This window comes from Cupressus sempervirens, chromosome 11 (genome assembly GCF_028749045.1).
Source record: "Cupressus sempervirens isolate cs-2001-9-10 chromosome 11, ASM2874904v1, whole genome shotgun sequence".
Lineage (NCBI taxonomy): Eukaryota > Viridiplantae > Streptophyta > Pinopsida > Cupressales > Cupressaceae > Cupressus > Cupressus sempervirens.
In genome coordinates, this window is record NC_143128.1 from 357,392,688 (window position 1) to 357,411,950 (window position 19,263).

At 35.2% G+C, this 19,263-nt stretch overlaps 1 protein-coding gene across 2 annotated transcripts; it reads left to right on the forward strand.

The window, feature by feature from the left end:
* Nucleotides 1–11,789: 11,789 nt before the first annotated feature.
* Nucleotides 11,790–18,711, forward strand: BRCA1 (breast cancer susceptibility1). Of its 2 annotated transcripts, none has more exons than XM_089809955.1 (14): nt 11,790–12,161; nt 13,193–13,246; nt 13,765–13,835; nt 14,220–14,333; nt 14,424–15,118; nt 15,428–15,538; nt 15,642–16,463; nt 16,552–16,652; nt 16,837–17,023; nt 17,129–17,262; nt 17,364–17,484; nt 17,578–17,743; nt 17,889–18,007; nt 18,097–18,711. In XM_089809955.1, the coding sequence occupies exons 1-14, from the start codon at nt 12,019–12,021 to the stop codon at nt 18,436–18,438; spliced, it is 3,180 nt and encodes a 1,059-aa protein (XP_089666081.1). In that variant the 5' UTR covers nt 11,790–12,018; the 3' UTR covers nt 18,439–18,711. The 2 variants fall into 2 exon arrangements, 1 of the variants encoding a protein (XP_089666081.1); XR_016358739.1 differs by having other exon boundaries at nt 11,882–12,161; nt 17,874–18,007.
* The last annotated feature ends 552 nt before the right edge of the window (nt 18,712–19,263 follow it).

Genomic DNA, 19,263 nt, shown 5'->3' on the forward strand with positions numbered 1-19,263 from the left:
GCTTTCATATACATTTTTATGATGTTTTTTAGGCAAAGAGCCTCTTGGACCGAGCTTTTGCCAGGTAAGTGTCATCGACAAATTGTCGATAAGTGATGTTTGGCATGTTATTGGTAACCTTGACTCCTAAGATCCTTTTCTTATTATACGCTTCTGTCACTGCTCTCCCAAATGCCTCTGCCATAATGATGTAAAGTGAGAGGGATAATGGATCTCCCTGTCTCATGCTCCTTGAGGTATCAAAAAAGCCTTCTGGTGAACCATTGATGATAATGGATATTTTAGGGGTTGAAATAAATTTGAAAATGAGGTTAATCCATTAATTAGAGAACCCAGAGGTTTCCAAAATATTACATAGGAACCTCCAATCAACCATGTCATGAGCTTTTTGAATATCCAATTTCATGAACATGCATGCTTCTTTATTTGAACATGCAGAGTGAATGGTCTCTTGAATAGTAATAATACCATCAAGAATAGATCTGCTCAGCATAAATCCAGTTTGTTCCTCTAAAACAATCTTAGGGAGGATACCTTTAATTCTATTCGCTAAGACCTTGGAAAAGACTTTATACACGATATTACATAGTGCAATTGGTCTAAAATCACCTAGGGTCTCAGAGTAAGTCTTCTTAGGAATCAATGTAATAAAATAATGGTTAATTTCATAAAGAAGAGAACCCCCATTCCTAGAAGCTTCAATTGCTTTCCACATATCAGTGCTTATAATATCCTAGCATTTTTAAAAGAAAATTGCTTGAAATCCATCTGGGCCCAGGGATTTATCTAGATTCGTATTGAATACAACCTTCTTAACTTTTTCCAAGGTTATGGGTTTGTTTAAAAACTTATTATCTTCATGAGTAACAAGTTTTGGAATGAATTTTAGAAGATTATCTTGCGCTATTCTATTCAAACCTTCATGATTATTTAAAATATTCTATAAGTGTTTAAGAAAGGTATCTGCAATCTCACTTGGTTTATCAATTAGAACACCCAATTGATTTTTGACACACGTTATTATGCTCTTTGATCTATTATATAATGTGGAATTGTGAAAGAATTTAGTGTTGCGATCCCCTTCAGCAAGCCATATTTCTCTAGATTTTTGTCTCCAAAATATCTCCTCTTTGGATAGAATATCTTCTTGCCTAGCTAGCAAATCTTTTTCTAATAGATATCTATCATTGTTCATACCTTTAGTAATTACTTCAGAATTTAAATATTTCAATTGTTTTTCTATATCCAATTTTTCTTTGAAGATGTTATTAAAGTGTTCCTTATTCCACCAAAGTATATGTTCTTTAAGCATTTTCAGTTTGGTAACAAAAACAAACATCTTTGAACCTTCGCAATTATCTTGAGCCCACCATTCTTTGATGTTATTGATAAAGTTTGGATCTGAGAATCACATTTTCTCACATTTAAATGGGTTCCTAGCTAGCTTGTGTGGCTCAAGAAATTCAAATCTAACCAGGAAATGATCAAACCTAGCTATTGGCTGAATAGAGGACTGAAAGTTCAAATTGCTAACATCTAGTTCACTCTTTAACAAAAACCTGTCTAGTTTTTCTGCAATATATGCAAAATCCTTTCTCCTGTTATTCCATGTATATATTCCATTATTAACAGGGGTATCAATTAGGTTATGCAACACACACCACTCTTTAAAGTCTTTAGATGCTTGTGATAACAATTAGATACCTCCTACCTTTTCATCAGTGTTTAAGATTGTGTTAAAGTCGCCTCCTAAAAGAAACAGATTGTCCTTAAATCTATTCATAAATGAACCTCTATCTTTCCAAACCAATTTTTTACCAGAATTGTTGATTGGTTCATAAACATTAATGATAATAAAATTGAGGTCTAATTTTAAGCTTTGTACATTACCGCTAATCTAGTTACTACTACTATTTGGAATGTTTATACAGACCTTCTTGGGGTCCCACAGAATACTTAAGCCCCCGAAAGCCCCTAATGATTCTTGAAAAATAGAACTCCATACTCTTAGTGTCTTATTTATTTTAACTTCTTCTACTTTATTTAATTTAGTTTCCTGGATTAAAACAATATCTGAATCAAAAGCTTTGAGGTTATGTTTTAATAACTTCTTTTTGTTAGGGGCGTTAAGACCCCTGGCATTCCAAGTAGTGATCTTCATACTTGCTCGGAAAGGCACTTCCCCTCCCCAATGTTGAAAATCTGGTCAATCTTTTGCTACTCTCTACTCTGGCCATTTGCTTCCCTAAGTTCCTTTGGTGACTTTCTTCCTCTTTTGCCCTTTAATTTGCCGCATATAGGGGATTTGAGCCCTTCTTGATTCATATGGATACTAAGCTGATCTAGATTAGATTTCGCTTTCTGTACAATAGCAATCTTCTCTGCTAACTTCTTTTCAAGTACTTCATTTTTAGCTTATAGTAAAATCTGATTCAGGATACCAATATGCTTTTCTAGCTCTACATCATATCCCTCTTCGTTGATATTGCTAATACCACTGCTCTTTTGCTCCAAGTCTGAACCAAACACTATCATCTGGGAGTTTCTATCCAAATTATCCTCATGTTCAATATTTAAAATGTCTCTTCTAAGATCATCGTAGGTGTAATTGTTCCCACCTAAGTTTAGGATCCTTTGAATAAGTTCTTCCTTATGAGCATCTGTGCTTTTGCCAATATTTTCAAAACAAAATACTTGGATTAATTCATTGGTGAGCTGATCAAGGTTAGTTTCTTCTAATTTTGTTAAACACAAATCATCCACTCCTGAATCCAAATTACTTTCCTTCTTCAAAAAATTGTGTAATTTCCTTACTGGCAAGTTATCTGCTTGCTCAATAAACCATTCCTTATTTTGTAGCTTGTTGTTTGGAGTAAATGGAGAGTTGATTATGGTAGTTGGGGTTTGCCAAAACTTGTTTTTTGTGACCAGGGTTACCATGCTACTATTTGACACTTGACGCTGACAAAGATCCGATGGGTCTATATCCTTCTAAATGAAAACTTCCTCTTTACTTTCTTTGTTGGAGTTAAACAACATAGAGTTCTCAATTTCCTCTATCTTACCTTCTTGATTGTCTCTTGGATCTTCTGCTTGCTAAAATTCTGAATTCTCTTCAAGATTGTCAACTATGCCTAAGTGATTTAACTTGACCTTTGAATCTTTATCATTAAGCAGCTCTTCTAACTTCTTATGAATGGGTGATTTAGTATTGGGAGAGTTCTTCCCTCTTTCCATGAGTGCCTACTGTTCCAATATAATTTGATTTTCTTTATCCATGATCTTCTTTCTTTTTTATTTTCCTATCATTCTTTCTTTGTTTTCCACTTATCCACAATGATACTTTGAAGCTGAGGTCTGCTACTTGTTTTAGGAGATATTTCCTTATCCCCAAAAAAATTCTCTTGATTAGGTGCTTCCCATAGAGATGACTTGGATATGCCACTACTTGTATGATTGGTATTGTCTGATTGAAAATTCCATTCATCACTTTTGGCAGATATATATGGATTAACCTGTTGATACCCTTTCTTTTGACCTATTTTATAATTTTCTTTTTCCTTCTTTGTTTCTGTCATTTCTGAAACATGTCTAATGTTGTAATCTTCTAGATCACGATCTTCTTGGATCTTCCTAAGTTTCCTTCTTCTGATTAAATGTAAAGATGTATTGAGATCTGAAGTTTTTGATGGCATGTTGAAGGAGTGCCTTCTCTCATCATCAAATCTAATATTCTTCCCTCGTACTTATGAAATTTTAAGTTGTATGTAGATCTATTTGTAATTAGTTTTAAAGGTTTACAGTTAGTTTTATTAATTTGGCATTTGATTAAGAGTTTAACATCATTTCTTCTTTCATATGCCAAGTCTAAGCCAATTAGATTTCCTAATGATCTACCAATCCTTTTAAAAATGCTTATGTGTTTTAATTCTAAAGGAAGAGATTTAACTACAAACCAAGTTGGAATTGAAAACTGTAAGTTTCCTTCATCACAATTTGGGATCCAATCAAAATAATATACAACATGACCTCAAAACATACAATCACAAACCCTAAGAAAATATTTTTAAACCAGATCATCACAACAATGAATAAAGAGAATTATTTCAGAGTATTGAGAGATACATACCTGTGAGCCATAGTATTCCTCAAACCAATCAATCAATTTGTGCATTTATGCTATGGGACCATTCCAAAAGGAAAAAAGACCTACTTCTTGACATTCTTCCCATTGCTCTTTACTATCTTGATTGTAGATGATGAGGACCATGTCTTCATTCTCAAACAAGGATTGCTGGGTGGTATGAGAAAGCAAAGGGTCCAAATGGAGATTCGTTGTCTCTCTATGGTGAGGAGGGATGTAAATGGAGGGGGGAACCAATGGAGGGTGAATCATTAAACAAAATAAACCAACTGGGCACGAAAGAGGAGCGAAACCCTCTTGCCCTAGGTAGAGAGGATTATGGTTTTGACTAGCATATTTGGTGGAATTGAACACGAATATTTGCTTATCCAGGTTGGAAATTGAGAAAACTTTGGTCAAGGTAGAATCCTTGCCTACATCATACTAATCCCCGTCTTTCCCTAATATTGTGTTTTCCATCCTCTCCGTTTGCAAATTTGCCAACAGAGCAAAGTAGTTAGAGGTATTGATCCTCATTTTGCCCTTGAAACCTGAATCCCTCTTCCCATTTTGAACTTGAGGGCTTTGCTTCCCCTGAAAGACATGTCTAGAAGTCTGCACATGTCTACATGGAAGTCACTCTGCATTTTTATTTGTGTGGGGTTTAGCAAAATTTGCCTGCTTTGAACTGTTTTCCTTTTTCGCAATTTTCTGTATACTCGCCATTTTTCCTAATTGTCTTTTTCATAGTTGTATTATTATTATTATTTTTGATAGGTAAATGGCTGAAGCCAAGGTTATTTATTAGTATTATTAAGATTAATTATTATTATGTGTTAATCGTACGTAGATTCGAACCCAAGACCTCCACGATGAGAGGCTTGCAATTTACTGATGCGTTGTAGGCTCTTGCCTGTCATAGTTGTATTTTAATTTATCAATTAATAGACATTATAATATTTACTATAATGCTATAAATAATATATTCATCTTACTTTTATTATATATATATATATATATATATTTTTTTTTTAAAAATAGTTTAATATTAAAATTAAAAAAATAGAATAAAGGAAATTTTTAATAAATTTAATATCAATAGTGGATGAATGAAATAAGACACACTATTTAAGAATATATCCAATAACAATTGAGTATGAAGTAAAATATAGTTTATACAATGTAATATTTTACAAACTTGTTCATCACAGATAAGAAAAAATATATCACATAACAATTGAGTACAGGTTAAATATAGTTTATAAAAGGTAATATTTCAATTGTTAAAAAAGAAAAGAAAAATAATTTATTACAAATTATTAAGTTAAAAAAATTACATTGATACATTAGAAAACATATTATTCATAATAAAATATCAAATATATAAAAATTTAGGTGATCAACTACAATTCATTTAATCATTAATCAAGATACACTTACTAATATGAAATGAAATGACTAAATCCCCAAGATATCATGACATAAAAACCTACCAATCATGACCCATAATTCCATCAGAGATGGTCAAGGTGCCCTACACCACAACCTTAGAGCCCAAGTCCCACACTTGGAGGTTGTTTCCATGTTACATGAGGTTGTTTGAGGGTCATACCTCAAGCAAGGGTGTTGACCTTTGTGTCAATGGGCTCCAACAATGAATGTGCTATCATTAAGTTAAGGGGCCCAAGCTATTAAGAGGATTTTAATGAACCTATATCAAAACATCATCTGAACATTGTCTTGCTCAATATACATTTTTTTATTAAGTGAGTTGTATACAAAATCTTGGGTAAAATTTATTAATCTCTTTTATGTTTTTCGCCATGTGTTGTCTAATTTAATTAGACAAGCAAAATATTCTCACCTTGTGCAAAAGGCTCTTTAGGCGAAGTATCTAGGTAATATTGGAAAAGTTTTGAAAAATATTCTCAACGATCTCTCTCTCTCTCTCTCTCTCTCTCTCTCTCTCTCTCTCTCTCTCTCTCTCTCTCTCTCTCTCTCTCTCTCTCTCTCTCTCTCTCTCTCTCTACACACACACACACACACACACACACACACACACACAAAAAGACCCTGCCACTATGATATTCCCCTCCATGACAGGAAGCTTGTCCCTCTTTATCCCTTATTCTCCTTTTCTTACTCTAACATAATTGTTGCATGGTTTTTGATCATGAAAATAAATCTAATATTTATGATGCAATATGTCCATGTTAAATCTACTATAGTCAACAATTGGATGGAACAATACCTCACAGAAGAAAAAAATGGAAGCTTGGGAAAGCAATTGAACGTTAGATATGAGTTTGCTAGAGTTACCCAATTTTGCTGCTATGGAAGCTTCTGAGGAGAATGTACCTCAATCTTCTCTTATTATGCCCAATGAATAAATAAATGATCAATATATGGATTGTTGTTCAATTAAAAATGATATTCGTATATTTTATTTGATGTTGGAATATATCCTCACTCCTTCCTTTCTAATACTCGATTAGAGTTACGTTGGTAGCTATATGTTTTTAATCCAAAATAAATTACTAATTGCCTCTAATTCATAATAGAAAGAATATTTTAAGAACATCGTAGTCAAAATAGAAATATGGACATATCTCAATCAATAAATTGAATTAACAAACTAATAAAGAGCATAACAATGTAATGCAATAATAAAGGACTCTTTAGATGTCTAAAATGACAAGTGCCACTTAGTAACTTAGTACTTGTCTTTAAGTAGTATTAGTTTTAATTTTATTTGTAAATTTAACTATTATATGTATTAAATATATTCATTTTTACATGTTATATTTTTTATAATTATATTTAATATTTTTTAGGTGAGAAATTAGTTTTTTCTTATAAATGTTTTACATTAAGAAACATCTAGTTGTAATATAAATATATATGATATAAGTGGAATAATAATTCTATTGTTTCATGATATAATATTTTTCAATTGTCTTTGTCATAGTTGTATTTTAATTTATCAATTAATAGACGGTATGGTATAATATTTACGATAATGACGTATTCATTTTAGTTTTATTATATTTTATTTTTTAAATAGTTTAACATTAAAATTAAAAAATACAATAAAAAGAATTATTTAATAAATTTAATATTAGTAGTGGATGAATGAAATAAGACACACTATTCAAGAATATATCCAATAACAATTGAGTATGAAGATAGATAGATAGATAAAAAATTTAACGTCCACGAGGCTAAAAATAGCCTATGGGACAACAAGACAACTCAAGCCGACTTAAGTAGCGTTGTTCGCCTCTTGTGTAGACTAATGATGAGCCCCCCCAATTGCTCAATGTACTCTTTGTTGAACAGGTTATGCCAAGAACTGTCACATATAGTATCCACAAACTTATCCCTGCTATCCTTGTAGGCCTCACATTCTAGAATAAAGTGCTGTTCAGTTTCCACTTTCCCAGAATTGCAAAATCTGCAAATTCTCTCTTCCCAAGCCTCCTTTGGCCTCTTCCAATGCTCGGTCTCACAACGAAGTTGGTGAGAGTTGGTTCTTAGCTGAGCAATAAGAATTTTAGCTCTCCAAGAAATGTTGGCTCCTATGTATGCTTTTTCGAGTTGATCACAAGTGGGGTTGAACTCGTTTATATAATATAGTTTCTTCCTCCCAATCTTGCTTCCCCAATTTCTCTTGTAGAATTTCTCCATAACAAAGACCTTTATTTCTTTATTATTTGTGGGGCACATATTGAAATGAATATTCCATTTACTCATCCACTTGATGTTTTGTTGCATCCATGTCCTTTTTCACTTACATAGTGTGTCCCTAAAGACAACTTTCGGCCATCTATCCTCTTCCATTTTTTCGATTCTTTTTAGATAGCTTAAAAGGCGAACCATAGCAAGTGCCTCGATAGGTGCAACCCCCATTTCACTTAGCATGATGTCATATGGAACAGTGCTTTTAATTTTAAACTTGCTTGTAATCAAGTGCTTTTGGATTCCTTCGATTTGTTTCCATTGTGCTATAGTAGTGTTGCTGGCCCATAATTCACACCCATAAAGAACAACTGGCAGCACAAGAAGATCGAACAAGGTTTGAATAGTTTTCCAATCCCACAACTCCGCTTCACGGTACCTATTCTGAAGAGCGTAGAAAGCCTTCCATCCACCTAATGTCCTGTTATACCTGGTGCTAGACCAGCTTAGTTTTTTGTTGAAATTGATGCCAAGGTATTTATATTCCGCAACTTCTTTGAGAACACTTCCATTGTAATAAAATTCATGTTGATGCTATTTTTTTATTATTAGAGAAAATCATAACCTTGGTTTTGTTGATATTGACCTGCATCCCCACCATTCTACAAAAGCGCTCAAGAGAAGATAGATGGTCTTGCAAACCACAAGCAGATTTGGCAATTAAAATGAGGTCGTCCGCATATAGGAGTAGCTTTATAACAAATTCCCCTAGCTGAATGCCTTCATGCTCTTGCGTGTTTAACCACTCTTCCAGTTTGTCAATATATAAACCAAATAAAGTAGGGGATAAAGGGCAGCCCTGTTTGACCCCGATATCGCTCCTAAAACATTCTGAAATGCCATCTAAAGTTCTGATTTTGACTTTCACCTCTTCGTACATCCTATGAGCAGCAGCTCTGAGATGCCTAGGAATCCCCAATTCTTCCATCCTCAACCAAAGCTTGTCTCTCAGAACGGTATCAAAAGCCTTTTTGAAGTCAACAAAGCAACAAAAAACCTCTTCCTTTTTCTCCCACTCTTTTTCAATAATGTGTCTCAGAGTGACACAGTGATCCACTGTCGAGTGCTTTGGCCTAAAACCAGCTTGCCCTTTAGCACGTTTATGATTTTCTTCTGCCCATTTGCTGATCCTAGTTTCTATCATACTGCCAAAAAGTTTAGGAAAGAGGGGATTGATCATTATAGTCCTGTAGTTGGAGGGATTGTTAACATCACCACTCTTATAAAGTGGTATTGCAAGGCTGATTGTCCAATCTTTCGAAAACCCTTCCTGGCAGATTTTGTTGAAGATTTCAGTGATGTGCGGTGCACGAGTTTTCATACCCCACTTCAAATATTCAGCTTGAAGCACAACAAGGTATTTTGCTTTGCCTCCACCCAACTTCTTAATCCCTGTTTCTATCTCTTGCACAGTAAAAATATTTGTGGTATCATTGACCAAAGGTGGCTGTCCCACTCCACCCTCTTGTTCATAAAGTTTCTTAGCATAATCAAACCATTGGGTGGCAGTAACATTATTTTCAGTTTGCTTCCTCCTTGGTTGGAGTTCTTTCCAAAAACGTTTGGGGTTATTTCTGCCCAAGAAAATTAGCTCCTCTCTCCTTGTGGACATAAAATCGATTTTTTTCTTCTTTAGGATTTGTTAGTAGGTCTTAATGTCAAGGTTAGTTTTATTTGACTCCCTTAGATTTCTCCTAGCCCTCTTGCATTCCTTATCAAACCATGCATTGGCTGGAAAACAATTAGTTTCAGATTTTCTATTTTTTGCTCTCTTGCATTTTGAAAGAGCCTCATGAATCAGATTTGATAAATCTTGACTATTAACACCATGCTTATACATAGGGTGTCCCATACAAAGTTCCTCAAGAGTAGCCCTGAAAGTGTTACTATTTTTTGAAGTTAACAAAATTCTGCCCTGAGAAGGTGGGTGTTGAGGGCCTTGGATTTTTGCCCCAATCCGCCTATCCTTTGCCCAATACAAATTTACGTACAACGGTCTATGATCTAATTTGAGATCCCAAATGTGCTCTCCACTTTCAACTTCTTCAATATTGTTATACAAATGCTGCGAACAAATTACATAATCTACTACACTTGCCCCGTTGTATGTGTTGCAAGTGAAATTGCCCGACTTAGCCCATCTAGCCAAACCATTACAGATTATTAGATCAAATGTGCCACACAAAGTGATCAATTCTTCCCCAAAATGATTGCAGCCTTTAGCATCTTCGAATATTCTATCCCATTGATAATTTCTCTCTTCTGTGAGCCAAATAGGGTTATCATTTACTTCAAAGCTGAAAATACTTGCTTGCCAATTTGCTGTCCTAGCATTGAAATCTCCAACAAGAAGTACATCCCCACGTTGTGAAAAAACAACAACATCTTTCTTTAACGTAGCATAAGGGTCATTGTGATCTAAACCACACTTTTTATAAATTTTAGATACTTGTGGAGCAAAGTAACAAGCTGCAATCCTGAGAAGAGTGTTATTGTCCACGATTTTGAGCCATATAAATTGTTTATTAGAATCAGTCTTTTCTAGCTGAATGACACGACCTTCTCTTTCTTTTACTAGAACCATTATACCTCCATGACCTTTACCATTTCCCGCTGCCTCATTCCACACTGCCATCTTCTAGTAGCCTTCAAACAATGGGGTCTTACATCCCTCATGCTCATGTGTCTCTATGAGACAAATAATGTCTTTGCCTTTCGCAATAGGCCCTAACCCAGGCCCACGTCTCCACGGATAACCTCTGCAATTCCAACAAACTAAACTTAAGGACGCCTGGGTTAAGCTTGATTGCTATTTATTTTGATGCGAAAGACTCGAAGTTGAGTTATTATCGCTAGGTGTGATTATGGATCTTATTGTATCGCTGCCTGTTAAGGTATTTGTTGTTGCACCTTTGTTGCCTTCTTGCTGCCCTTCATTGTAGCTGTAGCCAAAATGAGCAATAACTGCTTTTCCCTTGAACATCCAAGCTCTTTTGCCTTCATTTCTAGCTGTTCTGATTTTTTCCATTTCCATCCTTCTTTCTACTTGCTGTCTCATAGTTAAATCCTCCTCTAAAACGAAGCGAGAACCCCTCAAGAGCTATTTTTTGTTAAGTAGATTTTGTTTGTCGCTAATGCTGAGCATGACTACCTTGATTGGCCTATTTCTCTCAGCGTGTGGTTTGCCAACCCTCCAAGCTTGGCAGATTTGTCCTTGCCACAACAACACATCCTGTAGGAAATCCCTCGTTAGGTCAAGGGTATGTTCGCCTTCCCCATAGTCTTTTATCCCCTTGATAATTATATTGGATGCCCTAAGCTGCCTTTCCTTGACCTCTTTGTAAAATATAGTTTATAAAATGTAATATTTCACAAACCTATTCGTCACCGATAAGAAAAAATATATCACATAACAATTGAGTACAGGTTAATATAGTTTATAAAATATAATAATTCAATTGTTTAAAATAAAAGAAAAATAATTTATACAAATTATAAAGTTAAAAAATTAGCATTCATATATTGGAAAATATATTATTCATAATAAAATATCAAATATATAAAAATTTAGTTGATCAACTACAATCCATTTAATCATTAATCAAGATAGTTAATTCAAAAAATTGACACAATACTACCAAATGAATCACATTTGATGTTTTTCCTTTTACACAAATCCACTCAAATAAACATGTTATCATAAAAATGAAGTTAGAGCAAAATTGTATAAAAATGTAGATCATTTAGATAAACAATCAGAATTTTACATTTAAATAAGAAAAATTAAAATTTAATACGTAAGAAATTAACGTTTATAAAATGATCCAAGTAACATAAATGAACTTAAGTAGAATTATGCTCATTACAAGAAGATGCTTAAGTATAAACTTCAAGGCGTTTAATTTTAAAAAAAACTATCAGTGGCTGCAAACGGTTTTTTGTTGAATAACGAGTGAGCTTAAACAATACGAGGAGAGATTTAAAAAGCAAATGATCCTAGTTGAGGTAGGAGCGCCAAAACATTTGGAACCCAATTCAATTCAATTCAATTCTGAGTCTGAAATTCAAAATTTTCCCTCCTTTTCGGGTATGGATCCCGAATTCAAATACAAGCCCATTCAGGTGTGAGAAGAACTTTCCCGTTTTGCCACGAAAAAATGGCGAAGACAAGATCATTGCAAGGAGCAGAGCGCAGCCCCGGTCGAAACATCAATTCATCGCAAAACAGAAGCGCCATGACGGAGGCTTCAACTGAATCGCACCTCGACAAAATGGGAAGAGAACTCAAATGTCCAATCTGGTAATCATCTTTCTTCATTTTGATTTCATTTGCTTCCTTCTCTACAAGATGCTTGTTTTAAAGGCTCCATGATGGCTCGGAAATGTTGTTAGGAATGCCATTCTTATTCATCGGACTCAACCGATTTATCTCTGAGATTTGAAACCTAATGGATTTTATGCTGTGAATAAGGGTACTCAAAATATCCTGGTGGTGATCTCATTTCTGAGGGTTGAGACATCCGAGGGTTTCTGTACTGATTTCGAGGGTTTTATTAACTTTTAGAAGACAAACATATTAAAGTGGGCCGGGTATAGGAAGCGCGGAAACGAATCTTCTGCAGTATTTTAGTAAAACTAGGATTTGTAATTTTCCTCCAAGAATAAGTTGTCATCTCCGTGATTGATGCTGTTAACCAAATCCTTATCCACAACAGTATTCTCTTTCGGATTGATGGTTGTGCTACGACCCCAAGGCAGACATGATTTGAACTTAATCTGCAACAATTGTCTCTAGGTTTTGCTGTTGATGGGGTAAAATTGCTACAATATTTGATTCTTGTCAAATATACCAGTGTTTGACGCTTTCCGGACTTTGAATACTCTGCTAAGGTTTTATTGTCTTATTGCATGAGCTTGCTCGAGGAAGCATGTGAATGCTTTTCTAATAAGCTGTGGATGCTTCTGTAAGGGTCTGGGATTCATTTGCTGTTAATTTACCATCTTTCTTACAAATGTATTGTGAGGATGGGTGGGGCAATGCATGTCTTAGAGTTTTCCCAGAAACTCAAGCTGCTGGATGTTTACTTTTGCGCTGCATGAGTTTCTTCTGAGAAGGTGTGGGCAATTTGCACTTGGGTTTGTGTGAAATTTATGGTCTTCATTGTAATGCTAGTTCTCTTTGTATACATTCAAGTAATTTGATTTGTAAAATCATCAAGTGCAGAAAACTTTTCTTTAGCTCATGAATGCTAAAGTTTCCAAAGTTTTAATGGTTTCTAAATTGATTATACTTGCCTAAAATTTAATTCTGTTTCTGTTTTTCCCCTGTAGCTTGAGCTTGTTGGATCAAGCAGCTTCACTCACCTGCAACCATGTGTTTTGCAAGTAAGTAGAGGTTTCCAAATGTAATAAACGAAAAGCTTAAATTTTTTTTTTGGTTAATGGTGGAGATTTACGTGTTTAGCTTATATAATCTATATGTTATTGAATTGAATTACATGAGTATTGTTTATATCAATGTGTTAGATCACATTCTGTGATCTATCATTAGAATGAAAGAGTCCATAAGAAGAAAAATGAACGAAGTTGTGAACCTAAACTAACTAAAATTGAAAAAAGAGAGGTGAGATGAGAGAAAGTGTAAGAGGTGTCAGATAACTACCAATTGATATGACCAAAAAATTAATTTTAAAAGAACAAAGAGAAAAAGAGGACAAGATAATACAAACTATGCGTATATGTACATATATAAATATGTGTATACGTGTACACGTAATGAAAAAGAAAGAATATAAAAGCTTAAACCAAGCAAAAATAGAAAAACAGAATAAGCTTATATATATATATTTATTTATTTATTTTTACTCGCACTAAATTAGCTTACATGTCTTTCTGGTTTGCAGTGTTTGTATTTTGAGGTCTATAAAATCTGCATCTGTATGCCCAGTGTGCAAAGTACCATGTTCACGTAGAGGTAATTTGAAATCTCTTATTTTGTGTATAATGTTTTTAGAATAGTATAGAACCTGAAATAGCTGTGACCCTGCAAAATACTATCAAAGTTAAATTCCATCAAATCAGGCTTTAATTTCTTATTCATGGGCAGGGTCCTAGGTTGAAATTTCATCGTTTTTTGTATTAAATTTAATGCTTTTCAATTTGTTATAACTATTGAGAACTTTTTACCAGTATATAATGATCTCCAAAATGGCTGGTCTCTTCCATGAAAACCTATTTACCATTGGGGGCTTGCTAGGGTTATGGCCTTTTAATTATAGATGCCAAGGGTGATGGTATGATGCTGAGCTCTGATTCTTTCCTTACCAAAATTTAATTATGCACACCTTCGTGATTGCAGAGGTTCGTCTTGCACCTCACATGGATAGCTTAGTTATCATATATAGGAACATGAAGATTGCTGCTGGTGTTAAACTTTATGGTTTGCAGCCTTGCATGTCAAAAAACTCTGGAGGTAAATTTGATTCCCCTACAGTCCCCCTTGAATATGCAATGATTTTGCTCTCTTCATTTGAATTTACCATTGTATAATACATAATACCAGATGACCCAGGCAAGGAGAATATAATTCCTTCTCCAAATGGCCTCAAGCGAAAGCCATCTGTGAAATCTGGGGAAAAGCCGAAGAGGGCTAAAGGATGTGGTTTGATGCCTTCTCGATTGTCAGTGGTTTCATCTCATCAAGCAATAGAAAACACAAATACAGAAACTATTGAACAAGAGTTTCCTGCTCTAGCTATTCCTAGTCCTCATCAGCCTGTGAAGCATTCATTCCCAACCAAGAAGAGGGTTCAGGTTTCTTTATATCCACCTGGTAGTGTTGAACAAACACCTCTTAGAACTATAAACAAGCCTTCAAACTCTGAGGACAAGGTATTCCAAAGTGAGGGAGGTGGTATTAATGGAAATTTGCTTTTGACAAATTTGGATACTATACATTTTGATTCTGAAGGTCAGACATGTCTTCAATCAGAACCTGAAACAGGTGTGACAGCTCAAAATTCCATCAAAGGTAATCCAGTGAATGACAGGGTCCTATTTGATGAACATGGGAATCCTTTACTATCACCTTTTTTTTGGCTCAGAGATCATGAGATTGAAGAAGTTGATGGCACTCAGATGCCTAGTTCTCAACCCACTCAGTTCACTCAAACTACACAGGCATCGCCCTCTGTGTGTCCATCTTTTAGCGATCTCAAGGATTCTGATGATGAAGGTTACCATAGAGAGGTTCAAAATGTGAGTAGACTCCTTCCTACTTCCAATGTTCTGTTAAATGCAGGAATGCTATGTCTTGTGGTTCTATCTTTGTTTTTCTAATTGATGGAAATGAGTATGGACTTAACCAAGTTTCTCTAAAACATTGGGCTTTGTAATGTTTTTAATTTTGTGGAGGAGGATATTGATGGGCTTTAGAAACACAAGGGGTATTGTATTTTCTCATGAATGTAGTTACTTTGGTAGTGTGTATTTTATTAGGTACTGATAAATGCAAAAACCCATTTGTACCTTCACCCATACTGTGGCTTTGTTTCACTTCTCATACAGGATGGACGTGAGATTGGGATCACAGTTCCTGACACCTTCGATAGTGAGATGTTTGAATGGACTCAGAGACCCTGCTCACCCGAGCTCAACTTTAGCCCAAGAAAACAACAGGTATCTCTGTTTGTTGGTTTTGGCTTAGGCTCTTTATGTTAGAACTTATCATATTTTAAATTTTTATCAGTGTCTGATTCATCAAAACTCGTCTTCAATGCAGTTTCCTAGAGAATCAGAGGTTGTTCAGATGAAATCCAAGTCATTGGAAGGAGATGATGCATTACTTGTCAATGGTGTCAACAAGAGCCACGACGAAATTATTCCAGTTATTACAGTTGAAAGTGCAAATGGATCTGATATGGAAAGGGAACAGGAAAAGGAAAACAGTAGTGAAAATGCTAATGTTGGAGCTGCAGGTTTGCCAAAGAAACCACCCAGGAAAGAAAAGGTTAAGTTTTCAGATAGCGATGAACAAATTTGCCATAAACTAAAGAAAGGTGGAAATGTTAAGCTCAAGGCAGAAGCAGTCAGTGAAAATGCAGTTGGCAAGAAGAAGAGAGGGAGGAAGCCTAAAAGGAGCAGTGGCAGGAATCTTAATGGTGAAGGATTCTCTCATGTGAGAGATTCTTCTGTCAGCGTAGGTGTTGACGAGTCTCGGCCAGATTCAGATAAGGAGTTGGCTTTTACAACAGCTGACATATTTGATGTTATGTTTGGCTTGTCCACGAGTAAACCTGCAACTGATAGTTGTGTATCAAAAACAAATAGTGACACAAAAGTTAGGGATCAGGAAGGCCACCATCCATTGGATATTCCCAGCACTGCCCAGAACGAAGTGCATGAACATTTGACCATAAATTTAGCACAAGTGAGTCAAATTGGTGTTGGAAACATTGTCAGTGGTGGCAATCTAGAGACAACTAAACCAGCTGACACAACTGAACGGCAGCCAGAAGCCCTTGGAAATAATTTAGGAAGTGATTCTAGCACATTGAAGAATCAAGTTGTCTGTGCTTTTTGTCAAACATCTGGCAATTCAGAGGTGAGAGCATTAGGCTATTTGCTTTCAGCATCCATGTATTTCAGTTCATGGCAGTACCAACCTGCATATTAATATTGCAATCTTCCAGGCTGCAGGTCAGATGATGCATTACAACAATGGAAGGGCAGTAACTAAAGCAAAAGAGATGTCATCAAATGTTGTGCATGTGCATAAGTTCTGTGCTGAATGGTGAGGATTTGAAAGAGTATAGTTTCATTCTTTCGAAGATCTGACATTGACTGCTAAGTTTGCAGCCTAATACTCTCTTTTAGCTTCCCTTTGGGTTGACCTATATTGTGGTCCAATAATTTAGCACCTGTAAACATATTTAACATTGATTGAAATATATTGGAATTCTTTGCACCAATTTCAGGGCACCAGTTGTCTACTTCAAAGGTGACTGTATAATGAATCTTGAGACGGAAATATCCAGAGGCATAAAAATCAAGTGCACTATATGTGGACTGAAGGGAGCAGCTCTTGGTTGCTGTTTCACAAAGTGCCACAGGAGCTTTCATGTTCCTTGTGCGCTATCTAACTCAGAGTGCAGATGGGATATTGTGAGAAACTAAATCTTGTGCCTTGTACAAGTATTTTTTTTCCATTATTGTACAAGATAAACTAAGGTCTGAATTGTTGTTGGTTGATTGTCTTGGTGCCTGCAGGATGATTATGTTATGCTATGCCCTGCTCATGCATCACGCAAATTTCCAAAGGAGAGAAAGCCTAAAACCACGAAGCAAGATAGCAATCTTCATACAAGGGGGAGAAAGATCACTACAGAGTCATTACCCTGCAGGTCATTGCTGAATTTACTTTGAGAAGTAGCAATAAAGAGTTATTTCTCATGTTTTGTTTGATTGTGCTGATACTGTCTCATCATGTGTTTGACATTTGCAGAGGTAACCAAAGCTCTGCCAGTATACTTGCAGGTTCCGACCCAAGGCAAAGATGGACATGGCCTTTAGGTCTGTCTTGCAAGTGGGTTTTGTGTGGCTCTGCACTTGACACTGCCCAAAAGGTATATAATGAGTGTCAAATTGTTACAGTAATGTTGTTTCTTTTAAATGCCATTGCAATTTGCTGTCAATAAAGAAATCTCATTTAAATGCAGGAAACTCTAAACAATTTTGCAAATCTTGTTGGTGTGACTATCTCTAAGGCATGGAGTCCAACCGTAACCCATGTAATTGCATCTACTGATGCAAATGGTGCTTGTAGAAGAACGCTGAAATTTCTGATGGCAATCTTGGAAGGAAAATGGATACTGAATATAGATTGTAGGTTTTATGTTCCTATTGCTGATTGTTATGTCTCAGTATCTTTTTGATTAGAACTGACTGATTTTTTTTCAAGATTCTTTAGAGTACAAAACACTGAGTTTCAGCCATAATACATGTTCATTGATAGAGTAATAACACACAGGGATCACATCATGCCTTAAAGAGGGGTCACCAGTTCCCGAAGAGGGATTTGAAATAACTCATGATATTCACGGCACCTTTGATGGACCAAAGCGTGGCCGACTGCGTGTTGGGAAACAGGTATACCTGTCTTTCAGGCTACAACTTCAATACAAAACCCTGTTATAGGAAGGGATTTATTAATGTTTAAGATCTTGATTGATGTCCAGGAACCAAAACTGTTTGAAGGGTTAAGCTTTTATCTTAGTGGCGAGTTTGCTGCCTCTTTGAAAGGCTACCTTCAAGATTTAGTTTCAGCTGCAGGAGGTGTAGTTCTACATAGGAAGCCTATAATGGACCAGCCGGATTGCCATAGTACTATTGTGCTTTACAATGTGGAACTTCCAGAAATAAACAAGCATACTGAGAAACCGAAGGACACATCTGTCCGGAGCAGGCTAAAACAAGCCAAGTCTCTAGCAGATGCTTTGGGATCTCGATTTGCAGCTCATACATGGGTACTGGATTCTGTAGCTGCTTCCCAACTGCAGCCCACATCAAATGGTTGTTGACATTCAACTGAACATAATATTCTTAAGCTGAATATGTTTCAATTTGTCTTACGTCATCAAGCTAGGAGGCTCTGATTTTAATGCCGCTGTTCCTGCCTGTTCATTATGAATGGATAGATAATCTGGGAGGTACCAATTGACAACCAATTGTTTATTTATCTTAAATTGTTTTCCGAAAAGGTTTGTATTAATTGATCATCTTTTGTAAATACTTCTTGCTTTGATGTCACTAATGTTCTATAAAAAATCGACGATTGATTTATGACTCGATCATTTTCAGAGTAATTTAGCGAACATCCCTGTTTCTCATATAATTAGCTGTTTATTTACATGCGAGGATAAATACGCTTCTTAGGTTCCTCAAATTAATTGTCTACAGTTAGATTCATATTTGAAGATTTGCAAACCTTGCAAGAGTAGAAATGCTTGGGCACGTGGACCGTTGACAAGAGAATGATTACTGGAATTTATCTGCTTCGAATTTTTTTATGCTTGAAATTAACGAGTCCTCGATTTTAATAATAACTAGATGATTATTTGTCTTTGAATAAATTTAATTAAACTTATGTAATTTTCACGGTATCAATTATCACTTATACATTTTGATTATCTACACTCGTTATTATTATTTTACAAATTAGAGTTTCTATGACATTATGCAAAACAAATGATATCAATTTATAATAGAAAATAAAAATATTCAAGATTTTGTTACATAATATGATATTATATAACTATGATTACTTTTTAATATTTATACTAGATAGAGAAGTTTCAATATAGATCATTTTCAAGTATGAAAAATATATAGTTACAAATATATGC

Excerpts from the sequence above, each read along its gene's own strand:
- BRCA1 (XM_089809955.1), top strand. The coding sequence starts at position 12,019 with ATGGCGAAGACAAGATCATTGCAAGGAGCAGAGCGCAGCCCCGGTCGA. Across the intron at positions 14,334-14,423 it reads CATGTCAAAAAACTCTGGAG|ATGACCCAGGCAAGGAGAAT; the intron begins GTAAATTTGATT and ends ACATAATACCAG. Across the intron at positions 17,485-17,577 it reads CACTTGACACTGCCCAAAAG|GAAACTCTAAACAATTTTGC; the intron begins GTATATAATGAG and ends ATTTAAATGCAG.